The sequence below is a fragment of the Pyrus communis genome, chromosome 15, assembly GCF_041283825.1.
Source record: "Pyrus communis isolate YQ-2024b chromosome 15, ASM4128382v1, whole genome shotgun sequence".
Taxonomy (NCBI): domain Eukaryota; kingdom Viridiplantae; phylum Streptophyta; class Magnoliopsida; order Rosales; family Rosaceae; genus Pyrus; species Pyrus communis.
In genome coordinates, this window is record NC_142579.1 from 1,809,236 (window position 1) to 1,828,360 (window position 19,125).

The 19,125-nt window shown below is 35.4% G+C and overlaps 2 protein-coding genes across 2 annotated transcripts; both read left to right on the forward strand.

Moving 5' to 3' along the window:
* The first annotated feature begins 2,902 nt into the window (after window positions 1-2,902).
* LOC137711917 (uncharacterized) lies at window positions 2,903-8,306 on the forward strand. The gene is made up of 5 exons (XM_068451072.2): window positions 2,903-3,377; window positions 5,219-5,328; window positions 5,419-5,790; window positions 6,223-6,823; window positions 7,673-8,306. Exons 1-5 carry the CDS (start codon window positions 3,137-3,139, stop codon window positions 7,759-7,761), a joined length of 1,413 nt encoding a protein of 470 aa, XP_068307173.2. The 5' UTR covers window positions 2,903-3,136; the 3' UTR covers window positions 7,762-8,306.
* A 2,683-nt stretch (window positions 8,307-10,989) lies between these two features.
* On the forward strand, window positions 10,990-18,685 carry LOC137711898 (uncharacterized). The gene is made up of 5 exons (XM_068451059.2): window positions 10,990-11,473; window positions 15,522-15,631; window positions 15,723-16,094; window positions 16,943-17,732; window positions 18,291-18,685. The coding sequence occupies exons 1-5, from the start codon at window positions 11,206-11,208 to the stop codon at window positions 18,377-18,379; spliced, it is 1,629 nt and encodes a 542-aa protein (XP_068307160.2). The 5' UTR covers window positions 10,990-11,205; the 3' UTR covers window positions 18,380-18,685.
* The last annotated feature ends 440 nt before the right edge of the window (window positions 18,686-19,125 follow it).

Here is a 19,125-nt window from a genome sequence, read left to right on the forward strand (position 1 = left end):
TTTTACAAAAGATAGTACACTAAACGAAGTGGTGAGGGATTTGAACACGGGACTTCAGGTGCAAAGATATTCTCCTAGATTCCTTGATTCCTTTCCGATTGAATAAGGATTACTTTCCATGCTAGGTTTCTCAAGATCTCTATATAAACCCATGCCTTTTATTTTCGACAAGAATCTTGTACGATCATCAATCATTCTCTATCATAGGGTTCGTTTGGATGTGTTTTTAAAATGACGGAAAGCGTTTTTTGATGAAAATGTTTTTTATACCAATTCTTAGTAAACATCTAAGTGGATCTTGGAAAAGCACTTTAAGTGCTTTCTGCAAGTAAATATCTAGTGTTTTTGGAATTCAAAATCAATTTAACCAAAAGCGTTTTCAAATATTTTAAAAGCACATGCAAACGAGTTCATAATCAGTAACTATTCTATACATGCCGTCGTTTGCGTGTAGACATGATGATGATTCATCTCTTCTCAATGCCTTATGATAGTTACTCGTCAAGGATGTGCTCCGATGTAGTACACATCAGATCATTCTTTTTAGAACTATACCAGTGATTTGATTTTCTTCTCGGAGATAAGTAAGCAATCCGACACGGATTTAATCACACTCGCAATCAACCCCATTCACCCTATAGTTGGTGTTTATGGGTGATTCTAACAAACATTGCCACCATTTGCGGTTGTGCGCTAAATTGGTTCCAAAAATGAGGATGTTAGATGAAATGATCCCAACGAAAGAAATTCCTATTTCACAAGATATCTGAAAGTTTGGAGAAAGGGATGACTTATACTTCTTGTTGTACATCTAATGACCACAATAAGAAAACTACAAAGAGGATAGAGTGTCAACAAAAGATAGCAGCAGCTGTCTAACGTACCGATCAAGCAGTAATATAGTACTCTTCTTCTTTATTAAAAAATAATTTAATCTCCATGTTTAATACATAAATAGTATTTAGGTAAGGGTACTGTTCTCCATTCATTTTTTTATTTTATTTTTCACACGTTAATTTTTGTTCATTGATCTTCTATTGTATATTCGATATTGTCCGCTTTGGACTCTTACCACATCCTCACGGTTTTGTTTTTGGGAACTCACATGAGAACTTTCTAATGGGTCACCCATCCTAGGAATGCTCTTGCCCGAACTCACTTAACTTCGGAGTTCCGATGGAACCCGAATCCAGTGAGTTCCCAAAAGGTCTCGTGATAGGTAAGGATGAGAATATACATAAAAGGCTTATAAGATTCACTCCCCTGGATAAGATCCACTCCCCTGGATGATGTGGGATCTCACAGTGTGGATAACATCACTCTAAAGTTTTTGGAAGCGTTTATGGTGTCATTGTAGTTTCAGTAGTCTTTAGTGTTATAATAATTTTCAATTTGTTTGACAAAATTCTCAAAACACAAAGTTAAAAAAAAAATCCTAAGAAGCTTTTTGATTTTTTCCGACAGAACAATATTCTATACCAGACGGGATTTGGATTGAAGAACTGCACAATGAACTGTCAGTGATCATTAGATTTCAAAATTATCATATTAGTCGAATCTTCATTCATGTGAATCAAATCGTCACCGATGCGAGTCGATATACATTATACATTGTAATGCTAATGGCGATAAATCTAACAAGGTAATTGAAAACACAAGTAAAGAGAAAATGGATGTGGAGAAGGCTTGGGTGGTAAGATTGTAGAAAAGTAGGAAGCCGTTGTCCAATCACATTAGAGATCACCATCCAATAGCTGTATAGTTTTTTCACACTTTTTATATGCTTATGATGAGCTCCCTTCATCAAACGCATCGTGCATCAATCACTAGTCGACGTGAGTGGGTGAACTTCCTTTCGTCCTCATCACTTAATTGAGTGAAACTCAAACAAGCAAAATAAGTTAACTACTACAGAGTGATGCAGTGGTTAAGGCGAATTTTATGTTCATATTCTATATGGTTTGTTTCGGGTTCAATCTTTGAGACGGATGAATTACACGATGATGGTCAGAAAGATACTGAAATGCTTATGTGGGTTTTTCTTATCCTCATAAAAATGAACTAATGTAGCTTCGCAACCAATTGATTTCTTTTAAAAATTAACAAAAACAAAATTTAATTAAATGGTAATAATACGTGGCATATGAGAAGCCCAAAAGTTAAAATAATAATAATAGTAATAAATTGGTGTTACTGTTGAAGGCCACCATCAATATGGTCCATGGAACATTTCAAATTCAAGTCATGGTGGATGGAGCATTTTTCTCTTCCTTTAACTTTTATAAAATATTATCCATCAATAGCTTCTTCATCTCTTTAATCTTTATGCTCTCCCACTTTCTCTTTCACCTTTGCTTCTTCTCAACGTTCGGTAGCCTAATTACTAAAAATAGTATCATTTACGAAAAGCAGCGGTGAATTGCGTTGGTGATCATAACTTTATTCTTTAATAATTAGAGTTTTAAGTTTAAACTCTCTCCCGAATCTAGTGTAACGTCTATCTTTTTAAATACAACATTATTTTGACTTTAACGGGTTGATAAATTTGAGCTAAATCACATAATGAATCCGTCATAATATTTAGTTCGAATTTGTCATCGACGAAAATAAATCGAACCCAAAACTTTTTTTTTAACAAATAATATTATCTACATTAAAGGTGTGGGGGAGTGAGCTAAGCCTCACAATGAGCTGATAATAATGTGGTTCAAATTCGTCTTTAGCGAGAATTGAATCTAAAACCTCTCACTTACAAATAAAGAGAAATATTACTAAATCGTAATATCAAGTGACATGATTTGAATAATATTAGACCGCTGTATTGGTGGTTAGTGTAAACATTAATATATAATATAATACTGTTTGTAGTAATATAAGAAGCAATAAGAATACTCGTGCGTGTGAGTGAGTGTGACTTCTGAGTGACAGAGTGTGTGGTTTAATTTAAACTTGAGAGAGAGAGAGAGAGAGAGTAAAAAACGAAAAGAAACGAGAAGGAAAGAGGGTTGAAACGGGGCGATACCCACCATGAACACTTGTCCCTCACATCTTCCACCTTCTTCTTCTTCTGGGTCGATTGTGTTCTGCTCTTTAGACTGAAGAAAGAAAGAGAGGGAAAATCCCAGATGCTCTTCGAATGGGGAAGGGTGAAGCAAATCTGCACCAGCAGCAGCAGAGTGACGGGGGTCAGAATGCTTCGGGACTCGTCTGTCCTGGGTGTTCGACGGTTTTCGACCGAATCGCCAAAGGCTTGAGCTTTAGATGCGTCTTCGTTTTAATTCTCAGTTTATCAGTATTTCTCTCTGGGATCTTCTGGATCCTTCCTCGCCATGCTACCAACTCTGGGTTTGATGCTACACAGGCAATTAAGCTTAGTGGTATGTCCTCTATTCCTTCTATCTCTCTCTCTGTCTACTGTAAATATATTTTGTTCACTTTGGTTATTCTGCTTTTCTGAATTATTTGCTTCATAATTTGAATTTTCTGATGTTTTGAGCAATTGGTTATGTGATTTTTCTAATTTTTTTAGGAAATAGGTAGTATTTATCTTTGCTATACAATTGGGAGTCTCTTGATGTTTTGAGCAAATGGGTTTCTGGTAGTTTACCTTGTTGCGTAGATGTTTGGTAGTTTCAGGTCTTCATCGTGTTAATGTGTGATACGGGTGTGGTGGTGGTTCACCAAGTGATTAGGGATTTTTTTTGGGGCTTTTCACATAAATGGGGGTTCTTGATTATTTTAAGGATGAGGCAACTGGTGTTTGACTGTACTGTATAATTCAAGTCTTCGGTTTAAGAGTTTCTGATGTCCTGGGGAGACGGTAAATCACCTTAAAGTTAGGATGTGGATGGGAAAGGGATTGGTTCCTTCATGATTTCTGGTAATCATGGAAAGACGAATATCATGTTGAGATTTTCTACGGAGTTTTCATTTTGATTTACTTGAATTTAGGAGTGTTTATGATGCTTAGCTTTAACGCATCTAGTTAGACATTAAGACCTAAATACATCTCATATTTCCAGAAACGCTCTCTTTTTAGTGGCAGTTGATTGTACTACTACATGATTGGAATAAGAATTAGTCAGATTTGGAAGTGCCCATAACTCCTGCGTTTTAAGAATACAAAAAACCAAAGTTTTAGCTGTAATGTAACTTGTGTGAAAACATGTTGTGCAACACCGCAACCTAATCAACTTTGTGAACTTTGAGCAGTCTAAGAGTATTCTTGGAGAATATTAAAAAAGGAACCATGTATTTTGAGCATCTTCAATGCAAGGCAAAGGTTAAATTTTTAAACAAAGTTTGTATAATTTGGTGTCATATACTTTTGAAGGGGCAGGCGTCATCTTTATATAAAAATATCATGGTAATTCTTTGAGTGTTCAGACCCTATTTTTGGTTCCTTTTGCTTTGTCTTGTTGCTTTGTTGGCCTTTGGAGTTTTTCTATATGTTTGTTTTAAAGGTAATTTTGACTTGAGTATAAAGCGATACTATAAACTTTATAAGAATGGGGCACTGGTGGCTGGTGTTTTCTTGAGCTTTTCATGCTTTTCTATCATGTGTTTTGCTTATGTTTTGATCAAATAACTGGCTGATAGAGTTTACTGTTCTATGTTCGGTGCACTGCTTGTTCAGTGTTGCGGATGTTGTATTATTTATCACTTTATTTAATTTTATGTATTATATATTTGGGGACACGCTTTTGACACACATTTTGACACTCATTTTGTAGGGCCCACTAAATTTAATCCAATGGTCATATGATTTCAGATTTGGGTATTTTTGGTAGACATGATTTTTGAGGGAAGTCTTAAAAGATAGACGGTTCGGATCATTGAAATACGTTACCGAGTGGGTCCCACAAAAAACGTGTGTCAAATTGTGTCAAAAGCATGTGTCCCCGGATCGTAGCCCATACACACACACACACACTTATATATATATATATATATACATATATATATATTTATAATTCAAGTTCATAATATTAGCATGCCATGAACATTTTAGACATCTTGCAATCCCCAAAAATAAAACATGTCCAATCATATCTAAAACACAATACTCTAGGATCAAGACAAGGTTATGCCTCATAGATACGATTCAATTATCTGTGTTGAGACAGTAATCATCATATATATTAAGGGAGAAGGCAGAATTGGTGAACCATTCATAATAGCAAAATTTCCCTTATATGTCTCTTTATCTTTTTTTCAGCCACGGTTCAGGCATACTTCAGACTGGAAAAGCCAGTTACGGACCTTGTTCCACACATTGGAAGATTAGAATATGATATCAATGGGGAAATAGGTGTCCCAGGTACAAAGGTACAGTTTCAATCTTTTGCCATAATAGACTATTATCATATTGCTTTCATACAAAGTGAAGTCAAACTGAAGTCTGCTTCTTGTCAACAGGTGGCTATCTTGTCTATGCACCAATTTCATGCATATAATTGGACTGAAGTGGTGTTTGGTTTTCTTTCCGATCCAATAAATGTTCCAATAGCTCCTGTGTCCTTAAGTGTGCTGAGGTCATCCTTAGTTGAGCTTTTCCTTAAGCAATCCAATCTTACACTGACAACATCAATTTTCGGGCAGCCATCTACATTGGAGATTCTGAAGTATCCGGGGGGAATTACTGTGATTCCTGGTCAACCTGCTTCAATCTGGCAGTTACCCCTGATGTTATTTAATTTTACTCTCAATAACTGTATAGATGATATAGTGGAAAATTTTGGCGAGTTAAAGGAGCAGTTGAAGTTTGGATTGCACCTAAGGCCTTATGAGGTATAACACCTACTTGAGTAACTTTTTGCTCACTTCTATTTAGGCATAAAATTTTGGGGTTCTGATGTATTAAGGTTGTTGGTTCACCACTATTTCCTGAATTTAAGTAGTTACAACGAGTTTCGACATTTGTTTTATATTCTAACATGGCAGGACCATCATTAACAATTCAAACTTTATTAGAGATCCAAGTTTCCTACCATATATGAAATTTGTGCAAGAATTGTCTTTGTTATACAATGGAATGCATAATATTTAACAATAGCGGTAACAAAGACAACAAAAGTTAGCCGCATAGAGTGCTGAATTTTCTTCCAGAAGTTTTGAAAGGATAATGTATGTACATCTGAATATACTAGTACTGTTTGATGCTCTCAGACTTGTGTCTTATTTCAATGATAAGTAACTCTGCATTTTTTTCTGTTCATGCAGAATGTATTTTTGCAAATAACAAACACAATGGGTTCAACAACAACAGCCCCAGTTGTTGTTCAAGCTTCTCTAATGTCTGAGTTTGGAGGCTTTGTGCCCCAGAGATTAAGGCAGTTGGCTCAAACAATCACTGGCTCTCCTGCAAAAAATCTTGGCCTGGATAACTCAGTCTTTGGTAAAGTTAAAAGTATCAGTTTATCTTCTTGTCTGAAAGATACACTCTCCGCAAACCCTCCAACTGCTTCTCCAGCTCCATCTCCAGAGCCATCAATTTCTCCCTATCTTGCTTCTCCAGTTTACACTCCAGCACCCTCACCTGACATTGGTCATCTCTCACCAGCACCATCCAATGTACCCGCACATTCTCGTCCATGTCCGCTCCAAGGTTCTAGAATTCCTCCATCCTCCTCGCCAACGTCTCGTTCTTACCCTACTGTTCCTCCTACATATCCTCCTAGATTTCCTCCATCCTCCTCACCACCTTCATCTCAATTGTCCCCACATGTTCCACCTGCTCCCAAAGTGTCTTATGCTCCCAGTCCAGAAGACAAGGAAAGTGCACAAGACTTGACGTCTTCATCACCTGGCCCATCGCTGTCGTGTAAGTTACAAATAAGTTTTTTTTCTTCTCTCCTGCTTGTTATGTGGGATATATGGATTTTGATCTATTGCATTATGTGGTTTCTTGCGTATGGTCTTTGAAGTGTTATATTGGTATAGAATTCTGGCTCAGAGTTAAGGCTGATGAGAAGATATGATTCTGTGCTGCTTTAATTAGAAAATAAGTGCCTCTTTTCGATAATTTTGTCATTTAGCAACATAGGTTTTTCCTAATAGAAATAGGTCTTCGTGTAAATGAGGTGTTAGTCAGTTGTGCAACTTCTGATACCATGGTTTTGAGTGAGTAGAGTTTCACTGCTTTACTAATGCGTGTTATGAGAAGTTAAACTTGTAGACTAAAAGAGTACTGTGGCATAATTTTTGAAGTGGGGATTATTCAGGTTTAGCAAAATCGAATCTGAATCTGGTTCAAATATATGAATTACATAGGCGATTTGTACAAGTATATACATTTGTAATTATTTGGATTTTGTTTACAAAAGAGAACTTAGCAGATTTTGGATCTCTTATTGGATTGAATCCGGTACAAACTGAACTTTGGTGCAACCTCAATGGAGACTTGAGAATCAATTTTGAGATTGAATTGGTCGATCATTTGTATGGTTATGCATTTTGATCAATTTTGAGACTGATCTGATCCACCAAAAACCTATACGGAGGCAGATCTTGAAGGGCGCGGAAACTCTCTTTACTGCTGTTCATGTAGGAGAACTATTGGACATTTGTCCACCTAGACAAATTAGCTAATTGGCCTTGTTTTTCATGTCAATTGTTTGATATTTACTCCTGATATCCGAGTTAACGACATGATGAGTGTTTTTTGCTGCAGCTTTAGCAGTAGGACCTTGGAACAAGGAGATCCGGTTATTGGAACTTTCAGGAGTCTTCATCTTTCTTCTCGTTTGTTGGTCGCGGTGATCGTTCCTTTCTCTTCAAGAAAATGTGCAAGGCGTACACATCACAACGGTATAGTTTTGTTTTTGGCGTGAATGGTAGGGTGCCAAAGTGAAAAGGTGGCAGGTTCCTTATGCAACACATATACAAGTCAGTTAGGAGAAGATTGCAGGTCAAAGCCAAACGGTGGCAGGCCTCTCATCTCCCTTGTGCATTTGTGAGGTCGCGATGACGGGATGTTCTTTCCGAAGGGAAGCCTCCTAGAGAGAGTGTGGCCAGTTGAAGCATAACCTTGCAGAAGTTTCACGAAAAGAACCTTACCTTTCATCAAATCAACTGTAAAAATATGCAGGCTCTTTTTCGAGCATCCGCGATGCGGGCAAAGAAAAAATTGTTACAGAGAAAAAAAAAATTGTATACCATATACTTGTGTCTTTAAAAAGAGAGAAAGAAACACAGTGAATCACTGAGGAGGTGCCCCCTAATTTTTGGTGTCTTTTGTTTTTAATCCCAAGGGAAAATGGTAAAGAGCCAATTAATCTCTGCACTAATTACTATGGTTGGTTTTATCCCTTGTTTTCTTGCTTTGATGTTGTTAGTAGCAGCTCCTAATTTGGCACCAAGGCCACTACGGGACTTGGCAAGAGGCAAATTGCCAACAGTGAAGAGATAATATGATGGGGGTGAAGAAAGTGTTTTTTAAGACAACTGGTTTGGAAGTGTTTTTAAAATGATTGAAAGCGCTTTTGATCAGGGTACTTTTGGAATCAATCCTTAGTAAAAATGCAAGTGAGGCCTGAAAAAGCACTTGAAATGTTGGAGCTTCTTGTAGGAAGCATTTTAAGTGCTTTGGGAATTTAAAACTACTTTTATTAAAAATATTTTCAGTCATTTTAAAAGAACTTTCAAACAAACTCATGAGAAGAAGTGCTTATTACATGAATAGTCCAAACGAGCCATTCACCTTTCATTTTCTTGTTTGTTCTTTAGGTATATTACGACCTTTTATATAGGATCTATCAAACTTTTACTATAAGCAATATATTTTTTGGGTTTTTGAACTTTAATTCTTGAAAAAGATTAAAATTTAATAAAAACCTGATGTTAGAATTAGATATTGATTTTAGTCCTCTAATATGTCCTTAATTCAAATTTATATTACATTTTTGGTTTAATATTTAATAGATATCTTATTCAATGTCATTACATTAAAATTAAAAATGATTTATTATTATACACATTATAATTCATTATATTTATTTTACTTTCTCTAATTAGTGTACCTAAACGTTCGTATCATAATATATTTTACTAAATTAGTGTACCAAAATGTCTGTACCTAAATATATTGTAGTGAATTAGTGACACATAAGAAAATATGCAAAAACATAAGGGTAGCGAAAAATTCTGTACCTAAATATGTGATACTAAACTAGTGTACTGAAATGTCGGTACCTAAATATATTATAATAAACTAGTGTACCGAAATGTTCGTACTTAAACATATTATACTAACTTAGTGTACCGAAATGTTCGTATCTAAATATGTTGTAATGAATTAGTGGCACAAAATAAAATATGCAAAAACATGTGTATCGAAAAATCTTTACAAATTTTTTTTCTTATATAAGATACTTACCATAATGAGAATTAAAATTTATAATATTTTCATAAAATTTAATTGATGGACACCATAAAATTATAAAATAAAAAGAGAGACATTTAATATGATGACATTAAATAGAATCTAGGGACTAAAATCAACTTTTAATCTTGTATAAGACATTTTTCTAAATTTCATCTTATTTAAAGATTAAAATCTAGTTTTCTCTATATTTTTCTCTCAATGTGAAGGTGAACGCATTTAATTACTTAAGCTACTAGCCTTCATGCACGCACATGATAAGCTACTAGCCTTCATGCATGTGCTCACAAGCGTGCAAAAGACATTTTTTGAATCACGGCGTGCTACTCGCAACTTATATGTTTTAAATGTATTTATATGCGTAAATTGACAAAAGGAAAGTCAAATATTTGAAGTAAATGAATAATTTTAGATCATGCTAGAAGAAATCTCTCATAAACCAATTGAAGCAGCTGAATTTATATAATAAAATCAATCTCTATAGAATTTACATTAAGAATAGAGAAAATAATATTTAATAAACAATTGATTGAATCATATTATTGTTAGCCTATTGTGAGGCTAAGCCCATCATTCTCTTTTAGGGTAGATAATATCGTTTATTTAAAAAAAATCATTTGACAATTAATTTAATCACATTATTATTTGTGTGCGAAAGACTTTTTTTATAACCGACATTACACGCCTCTTAAGATGTTTTAAACGTGTTCAAAAATAGAGAAAATAATATTTAATAAATAACTGATTGAATCATATTATTGCTAGCCCATTGTGTGGCTAAGCCTGCCCCCTCCTCCTTAGTGTAGATAATATTGTTTGTTAAAAAAAAAAAAAACAATCATTTGATAACTTATTTAATCACATTGTCATCTGCGTGCGAAAAACTTTTTTTATAATCGGCATTACAAGCCTCTTAAGGTGTTTTGAACGTGTTTAAAAATAAAAAAATTGAATCACATTATTGCTAGGTTATTGTGAAGTACTAATTAAAAAAACACATCAAAAGGTAAATTATTAAAGAAATATTGTTAAAATGATGAAAATACCCCTACCTTATTTGATGTATTATTTTGGAATGTCTTTGAGATTTTTTGTTTTTGGGGCATTTTCGTCCAAATATTTTTGTTGAAGCATAGTGACACCAAATCACTATTCACCTTTCCATTCTCTTTATATATAGTAGATAATAGATAAATACTTTATGTATACTCTCTAGAAAAATAAACTGAAAAAGAATATTGTTTGACATCTTACATGTATAAGTCATTACTTCTTGCATAATGACATAATATCGTTTCACTATACAAACGTTAAAAGATGAACCAATGTTCTCTTTAGCATCATCTATAGTCTATAGATCCTATATAGAGAATTTTATTTAATTTGAATACTGTTTAGTCATCAGCTAACTGTTAATAATAAAGATATTACTGATTATTGTAAATATTGATTTGCACGATACATATGGATAACTAAACATTCTCAAAATTAATATACTATTTGGAAAGTGACATTCAATTAATAAAGAAGATTACCGATTTGGATTATGATGTTTGTAGATTCCGTGAGTACGAAGTCGTATATGTACGTGACTAGTGAGTGACTGTGTGTGGATTACAGAGAGAGAGAAGGGGGGAGAGAGAGAGAGAGAGTAGCTTGTCCTTGTAAATGGTTTAAACAGGGCAACTATACCCACTATGAACACTTGTCCCTCACATCTTCTTCATCTTCTTCATCTTCTTCTTAATCTCTCCTCCTGCCATTTCTGTACTCTTTAGAGAGAGAGAGAGAGAGAGTGAGGGGAGATCCCAGATGCTCTTCAAATGGGGAAGAGTGAAGCAAATCTGCAGGAGCAGCAGCAACAACAGCAACAGGAACAGCAGCGGCAGACTCAGGAGGCTCAGAATTCTTCGGGACTTATCTGTCTGCGATGTTCGGTGGTTTTCAGCAGAATCGGCAGGGAGCTGAGCTTCAGATGCGTCGTCGTTTTGATCCTCAGCTTCTCAATTTTACTCTCTGGGATCATCTGGATCCCACATTTCCATGCAATCATCTCCCAGTTTGATGCCAGACAGGAAATTAAGCTCAGTGGTATGTCCACATTCCATCTCTCTTTCTCTCTCTACTGTGTTTTATGCCTCACTTCACTTTGATTATATATATATGTTTAATTAATTGGATTTTTCTGATGTTTCAAGCAATGGGTAAGTGGTGTTTTTTGGGTTTAATGTAAACTTTTGGGGCTTTCTGGAGGTTCTAAGCAAATGGGTTTTGGGTAGATGTTTTGTAGTTTCAGCAATTCAAATGGGTTTAGCTAGTAATTAGGGATTTTGGTGCTTTTCAGATAAAAATTGGAGTTTTGTGATTATTTTCGGAAAGGGGCAAGTGGGATTTCTCTGTGTTGTATAATTCAGGTCTTGCAGTGTTTCACTTGGCTCACCTGGCTATATATAGGATATGGGCAATGCACCTTTTTTATGGACCATATCCAACCCTTGCATCGAAAATGCCTCTCGTGTGTTAAAAAACGCAACAATTTCGTTTAATTCCAACCAAAGGTTTAGTACTTATATATTCCTTTTATAACTTTTGCTTCAACGTATATTGTTTGGAGTATACAAGTTTCATGAAACAATTGTCAGTGTGAAATTATCGTTACCATATAGTATACAGCCTGTTGACTGACTATCAAGAGAATTCAATATTCTTGGTGAGGCCAAGCATTCCGACAAGAGGATTGAATATTATTGGTGAGGCCAAGCATTCCGGAAGTAAAGAAAATGTGCAAAAAGATGTATAAGATCTTTAGCTAAAAGAAGAACAAAAATAGATATTATATCAGAATATATAGTGAACTGAATTACAATCTACAGGAGTAGCATATAGAAGCATAATTGAGTTAGTTAAACTCATTAGGAATTATACCTCATGTTTCTCATGTGGCTAGCTAGTACATTAAGAAAAGTCCCATATGTAACACAACTACTAAGTGCTAATCATAACATTCCAAAAGTAAATAGGGGAGGAACTTGCAGTAACGCTGTTTGTCTGGAACATTTTGTTGCCCAAATTAATCTCACATGAGCATACGAGGTATAGGTTGAATTGAGTAACTAGAGTGAGTTGTCAGAGTCTTGATCATTTTGATTTCACTTTCTGATCAATTAGTTAAGTTTTCATGGTGTTTTGCGGATATGGAATGAAGTTCACTTTCAATTTAGGATGGGTGGGAAAGAGATTGGTCCTATCACGATTTATGGTAATCTTGTGTGTGCGCTTGCACTCTTGTGCACTGTGTTCTAATTTTCTAGACAATTTTATTTTTTTATAAATGTTAGACATGTCTGCCTGTGGCTAAATCATGAAAAAAGGAATATCATGTTCACATTTGCTAAATACAGAGTGTTCCCTTTGAATTAGTTGAATTTAGGAGTACTTATGACGCTGACCGTCGGTGGATCTATTTAGACTTCAACACCTATATAAATTTCATACTCCTCGGAGTGCTCTCTTTTCTGATGCAGCGGATTGTACTACTCTATGGGTGGAAGTGACTGTAATATCCTGCCAGTCCATGCTGCTATTCTACCTGATATCAGTAGCTGTATGTTCTTTACTGTGCATTGACGAGGATAAGGATTCTGTAGTTGACTGCAGAAATGCAAATCGTCTGATCTGATAATTGGATGTCTCGCTATGTAGTCTGCTGTCATGTAGCCGAACCACCTATTTACTTTTAGTGGAAATAGCAGTTTATGAACATTGTAGATTTACAATGATAGTGATATATGTTATTCTCATACGTTTTCTCTGGTGTTCGATCTTAGAAAGAACTGAGAATATTAAAATGTTAGATAGTCAAGGACTCAAGAAAATTAACATTTTACTTCCTCACAAGTAAGAAAGGAAATAGATCTATACCTACAAAAAAGGAAATGATAGATGCTTCAAATAGAACATTCAACGACTCCTAGAAATAGAAAAGACACATTAAAGTCCTACTGGACTCGTAGAACTTGTAGAAATATTAGCAGGCTCATTAATAAAGGGAGATTTCTAGAACAGTTAGGGTACGTTTGGATGAGGACTTTAAAGTTCTAAGGAACCTAGGCCAAATTTGTTAGGATGCACTATAAAAATTAGATGGGGGGACTTGAAAATAATTCCTTGAAAGGTGTCATTTTGAAAGTCCCTCATCCAAAGATATGGTTAAGGACATTGTGTTTTCGTAAGATCCAAATAAAAGACTCTTGATATCATTTGACATCAACTCTTTGACTTTGGATTACCTTCTTTTATTACCTCCTTTTATTTTCTGATTAGTGCACTGCCATAAGGGCCTAAGGCACATCTCTTTTTCAAAGAGGCTTTAGTTTGAGAGTTGTCCCACTGAGCTTAGTCTTGGATTTATAGTTTACAAAAGGGGTACATATTTTCTAATCAAGATGTACAGATGCAGTTGATTATGGAGTGGGTTTTAGATATAGGATAGGCTGGATTAATTTTTTGTCAATATTGGGCTAAATGTTAGTGCTAATTTTAAGTTTTCTCAAGCTGCATAGGCTACTGCCCATGGGAGCCATGTACGGTTCTGTCCTTGTTTGTGAACGCTCGGAATACATCTTTAAACAAAAATATCATGGTGAATAGTTGAGTGGCCTGACCCTTTTTTTGGCGCCTTTAGTATTTAGTCTGAAAAAGGACTAGAAAACAAAAATATAAGGTGAGATGAAGTGTAAATTAATATATGAGCTAGATCTGTGATTTTGACTGAAGTCTGTTTTATTGCATTGTTGGTACCGTGGTTGGCCCTTTAGTATCTTTTTTATATTGTTGTTTTAAGGTAAATTTGACTGAAGTGTACAATAATATAAAATTGAATCAGAGATGTACCTCTTCTCTTTATTTATGCAATCCATGGCTTCGGAGTCTTTAGCATTTTGTGCTTTTATACAGTGTTCATGCTGCATAAGCTTTAAATAACTAGCTGATAGACTTTATTATTGTATCTTTTTGGACTGCTTGCTTATCGTTGTTTGTATACTTTTATAACTACATCTTAAATAAGTATTTCATTTCACATCGAAATAATAATAGTGGTAACTGCTAATAATAATCATAATCATTAGTAACAATAATAATCTTAAGAATAATCTTCATCATTTGTCAAAACTCAGTTTAGAGAAACAAATTTGGTAGGAAATCCAAGTAATTGACCTCAAATGCAAGACCACTGGAACTTGCCACATCCTAGCAGTTACATCAAGCTCATTATATTAGCACTGCCATAAGTAGGAAATAATATATAAAAATAATTCGCACTGCCACAAACGTGTTAGGTGTCATCCAATCCCAAAAATAAGACATTTCCTGCTATGCCTAAAACACCTACGATCAACACAAGGTTATGCTTCAAGTATACGATTCATTATCTCTTTTTAAAAAAATTTGAATATGATTTTCACTTGAATAAATGTTCAATGGAAGGACAAAAACTTCACCAAGTAAAATGAACTATCTCCACTTCCAACTTGGGTACCTAAGAGGTCTAAGAAAACCCCTATGTTTCAGTCTTGTGGGTACAAAACCTGAAACTCACTGAATTTTCCTTATAAATCCAAAAATCAATTAGGCTTCTAATGATCGCTCGGTGCAGACTAGGAGAGGCTGGATAGTAGACACGCATATTGAGGGCAAGATGGATAATATGGTATATGATTATAGTAAAGGAATATACATTTTGCAAAAAAAAGAAAGTATAATGTACTGATTTAGGATATAAAATATATATTAACCAACCTGCTAATATTGTGGAGATAATTGCTGCTGAACTAAGACAAACTGATTTAAGTAATGTATTTGTACGGTCCATACTAGAAGTCTAGAACAGCCTTTTGCATTGGCCTACAACAAAACTCAATTAATGCATTTATGAAGTTGAAAGATTAATTGGAAATTTAATAATAGATTTTATTTGCGTTTTTATTTTGTATTTTGTTGATTAGGTAACATGTTTGTTCTTTGTTGCGTCAACCATTTTATTTTTATTGAACTTTATGGTTTCTGATTTCTGTTGCGTAAAGTCGTGATGACTGAAATAAATAGGCGAAAGCTTATATATCTATTTATCTTTTTCCAGCTACAGTTCAGGCATACTTCAGACTGGAAAAGCCAGTTACGGACCTTGTTCCACACATCCAAAGATTAGAATATGATATCAATGCGGAAATAGGTGTCCCAGGTACAAAGGTACGATTTCAATCTTTTGCCATTATAGACCATATCATATTGCTTTCATACAAAGTGAAGCATCAAACTGAAGTCTGCTTGTTGTCAACAGGTGGCTATCTTGTCCATGCACCAATTTGATGCATCTGATCAAACTGATGTGGTGTTTGGTGCTCTTTCCGATCCAATAAATGTTCCAATAGATCCAGTGTTCTTAAGTGTGTTGAGGTCCTCTTTAGTTGAGCTATTCCTTAAGCAATCCAATCTTACATTGACTGCATCAATTTTCGGGGAGCCATCTATGTTTGAGATTCTAAAGTGTCCTGGGGGAATTACTGTGACTCCTGTGCAATCAGCTTCAATCTGGCAGAAACCCCAGATTTTATTTAATTTTACTCTCAATAATTCTATATCCGACATAGTGGAAAATTTTGTTGAGTTAAAGGAGCAGTTGAAGTTTGGATTGCATCTGAGGCCTTATGAGGTATAACACTATTCTGGCAACTTTTTGCACATTTCCCTTGAGGTGTGAATTTTTGGGCTTTTTATGTATTAGGTCCATTGGTTTAGCACTATTTCGTAAAACACAATGTTTTAAAAAACGCGCCTTAAGACGCGCCTGGGCGGCTTAGGAGGCGCATGATGAAAACACCTCTGCCCAACAAGAGTAGGCTTTAAATTGCCTAGACATGGTCGAGACGCGCCTGAGGCGTTTGACTGGGCGTTTTTTTTTAAATGGAGAATTGACAAGGAAGAAGATGATATTACCTTTGATTTAGATGAATTATTTCTTTTTTTGTTTGTTTGTGAAGAAGATGATATTACCTTTGAGTTAAACTTGTTTGTGACTTGTGCACTTTTGAATGACAATGGATATTTGTTTCAGAAAGTAATTATATATATCTATATCTATATATATATTAATAATTTTAGGTAGCGTGAGGCGAAAGGCTTTCGCCTAGGCAGGCTATCCATGAAGTGCCTATGTTTCACCTTTGCCTTTTAAAACATCGGTAGAACGTGGGATTAGCAGTTATTTTAGTTTCGCACATGCTGGGATCCAAGTTTCATAACATATTTGAATCTATGCTAGACTTGTTCCAGTTATGCAATAGAAAGCATAATTTATTAGCAATCAAGGAGACAACGATGCAAAATAGGTCTAAGGTATATACCATCAAGTTTAGTCGAAATTTAAATGTTCATCTGGATTTTCATAGTTGCTAAGTACCCAAAATATCAGATTGAGCTAGTATTAGTTGATGGTCTCAGATTTTACATATGTATTTTTGTTATTAACAACTGCAATTTTTTTTTCTTCTCTTTTTGCAGGATGTATTTTTGCGAATAATAAACAAAATAGGTTCAACTGAAGCACCCCCAGTCGTGGTTCAGGCATCTCTCGTGTCTGATGTGGGTATCATTGCGCCACAGAGATTGAAGCAGTTGGTTCAAACAATCAGAGGTTCTCGTGCAAAAAATCTTGGCCTTAATAACACGGTCTTTGGTAAAGTTAAAAGTATCAGTTTATCTTCTTGTCCGAAGGGTGCACCCTCTGCAACCCCTCCAACTCCTTCGCCAGCTCCATCTTCAGAGCCATCAATTTCTCCATATCCTGCTTCTCCAGTGCCGTCCCCTGGCATTCACCATCTCCCACCAGCACCAGCACTGTCACCTGACATTCATCATCTCCCACCTGCACCCTTACCAGACATTAATCCTCTCCCCCCTGGACCCTCACCTGATATTCATCACCTCCCCTTAGCACCCTCACCAGGTACTCATCTTCTCGCCCCCGCACCGTCACCTGATGTTCATCATCTCCCACCAGCACCCTCACCTGAGATTTATCATCTCTCACCAACACCTTCCAAGGTACCTGCACTTCCTCGTCCATGTCCATATCATGGTTCTAGAATTCCTCCGGTCTCCTCACCAACTTCTCGTTCAAACCCTACTGCTCCTCCTACTTATGATACTAATGGTTCCCCTTACTCACCTTCTCCGAGTCCCTCATCTCATTTGTCCTCACACGTGCCAGCTGCACCTGTAGCGCCCTATGCTTCCAGTCCCGGAAACAAGGGAAGTGCACAAGATTCAATATCTCCATCACCTTCCTCATGTAAGTTACTTAAACTCTGAATCTGGTTATTTCTGCTAAATCTCGATTGGCTTTTTAGTCGAATAATTCATACGACATATATTTTATATTCAAAAACTTTGCAAAGCACATAAGTAACTCATATAAGCATAAGCATTCATGACTGTTTGAACTTTCGTATAAAACACAAATTTTAAGCAGGTTTTGGATCTTATTGGATTGAATCTATAAAAGCTTAAACTCGGAGCAACCTTAACGCAGACACGAAATCAGTTTTGAGTTTGAGTTGGTGGATCTATTTGTGTGATTATGAATCTCAGTCAGTAATGGATCTATTTGCTTACGGACACGGAGTTTGAAAGAGAAACGAAACTCTCTTCTGTGCTATTATAACTTAAGAATGGTATAACCATTTGACAACCGAGACAAATAAGCAAATGTTTGGTCAGATGAATCATGCATCCATGGACATGTCTATCCAATTTGTGTACATGATTTCGTTCGCGTTTTCCTTGCTTTGTTTGTCAAGCTAAAGTTATCTGATATGTAAGTTCATCACCTGACGAATGCTTTTTGCAGCTTCATCAGCAGGAGCTTTCTACAAGGAGATCTGGTTATTGAAATTTTCGGTACTCGTCATCTTTCATCTGCTTTGTTGGTTTGGTTGATTAAGGTCGTCTTAAATATGCTGAAATTGTCGGAGATCCAAAAACATGGAAGCTTCGACAGAGATATCGATAAAATATCGATATTGATAAAAAGTTTGAAAAAAAAAATGATGTAAATTATAAGAAAAATATGGAAATTTTGAATGAACTGTAGGACAAGGTAGATGGATAGTAGTTAAGTTTGTACGATTTGGGCTATATACAGTTCGCGCTAACGAACATTGTCTCTCATAAATTGCTTAATATTTAATGCAATTCAATTGTATATACTCGAAAATTTTATCTATAATTATTATGTTAATGATATGTATGTGTGTGTGATCATAAGCTTACATTCTCAGTCCTCTGAACGGTTAATGATACAAGCTGCTTGCTCATAACAGTTGACTTAGTTCTGAGCAAGCGGCTTGTATGGTCAACTGTTCAGAGACGGTTGTAATACACGACCGTCTCTGAACAAGTCTCTTATTTAGTCAGTCTTTCATGGAATTGGGTATTAACCACCAAGTATGGTGCGAACAAATGAATTGAGCGTAAGTGAAGCTTTTTTCGTTATCTAAACTACATTAATAAAATTCTGTCAACCAAAAGAAAGTAAAATGATAATTTTGTTTTTTACCACAAAACAAAATCATGGACGGTAAAGTAAATTCACACAAACTAAATTTTACAGTTTTTTTTCAAAACCTCACCCGAGGATAATTCTAACGTCCTCTAATTTTGAAAAATAAAATATACAAAAGAAA

Excerpts from the sequence above, each read along its gene's own strand:
- LOC137711898 (XM_068451059.2), top strand. The coding sequence starts at position 11,206 with ATGGGGAAGAGTGAAGCAAATCTGCAGGAGCAGCAGCAACAACAGCAA. Across the intron at positions 15,632-15,722 it reads TAGGTGTCCCAGGTACAAAG|GTGGCTATCTTGTCCATGCA; the intron begins GTACGATTTCAA and ends TGTTGTCAACAG. Across the intron at positions 17,733-18,290 it reads ATCTCCATCACCTTCCTCAT|CTTCATCAGCAGGAGCTTTC; the intron begins GTAAGTTACTTA and ends TGCTTTTTGCAG.
- LOC137711917 (XM_068451072.2), top strand. The coding sequence starts at position 3,137 with ATGGGGAAGGGTGAAGCAAATCTGCACCAGCAGCAGCAGAGTGACGGG. Across the intron at positions 3,378-5,218 it reads ACAGGCAATTAAGCTTAGTG|CCACGGTTCAGGCATACTTC; the intron begins GTATGTCCTCTA and ends TCTTTTTTTCAG. Across the intron at positions 6,824-7,672 it reads ACCTGGCCCATCGCTGTCGT|CTTTAGCAGTAGGACCTTGG; the intron begins GTAAGTTACAAA and ends TTTTTGCTGCAG.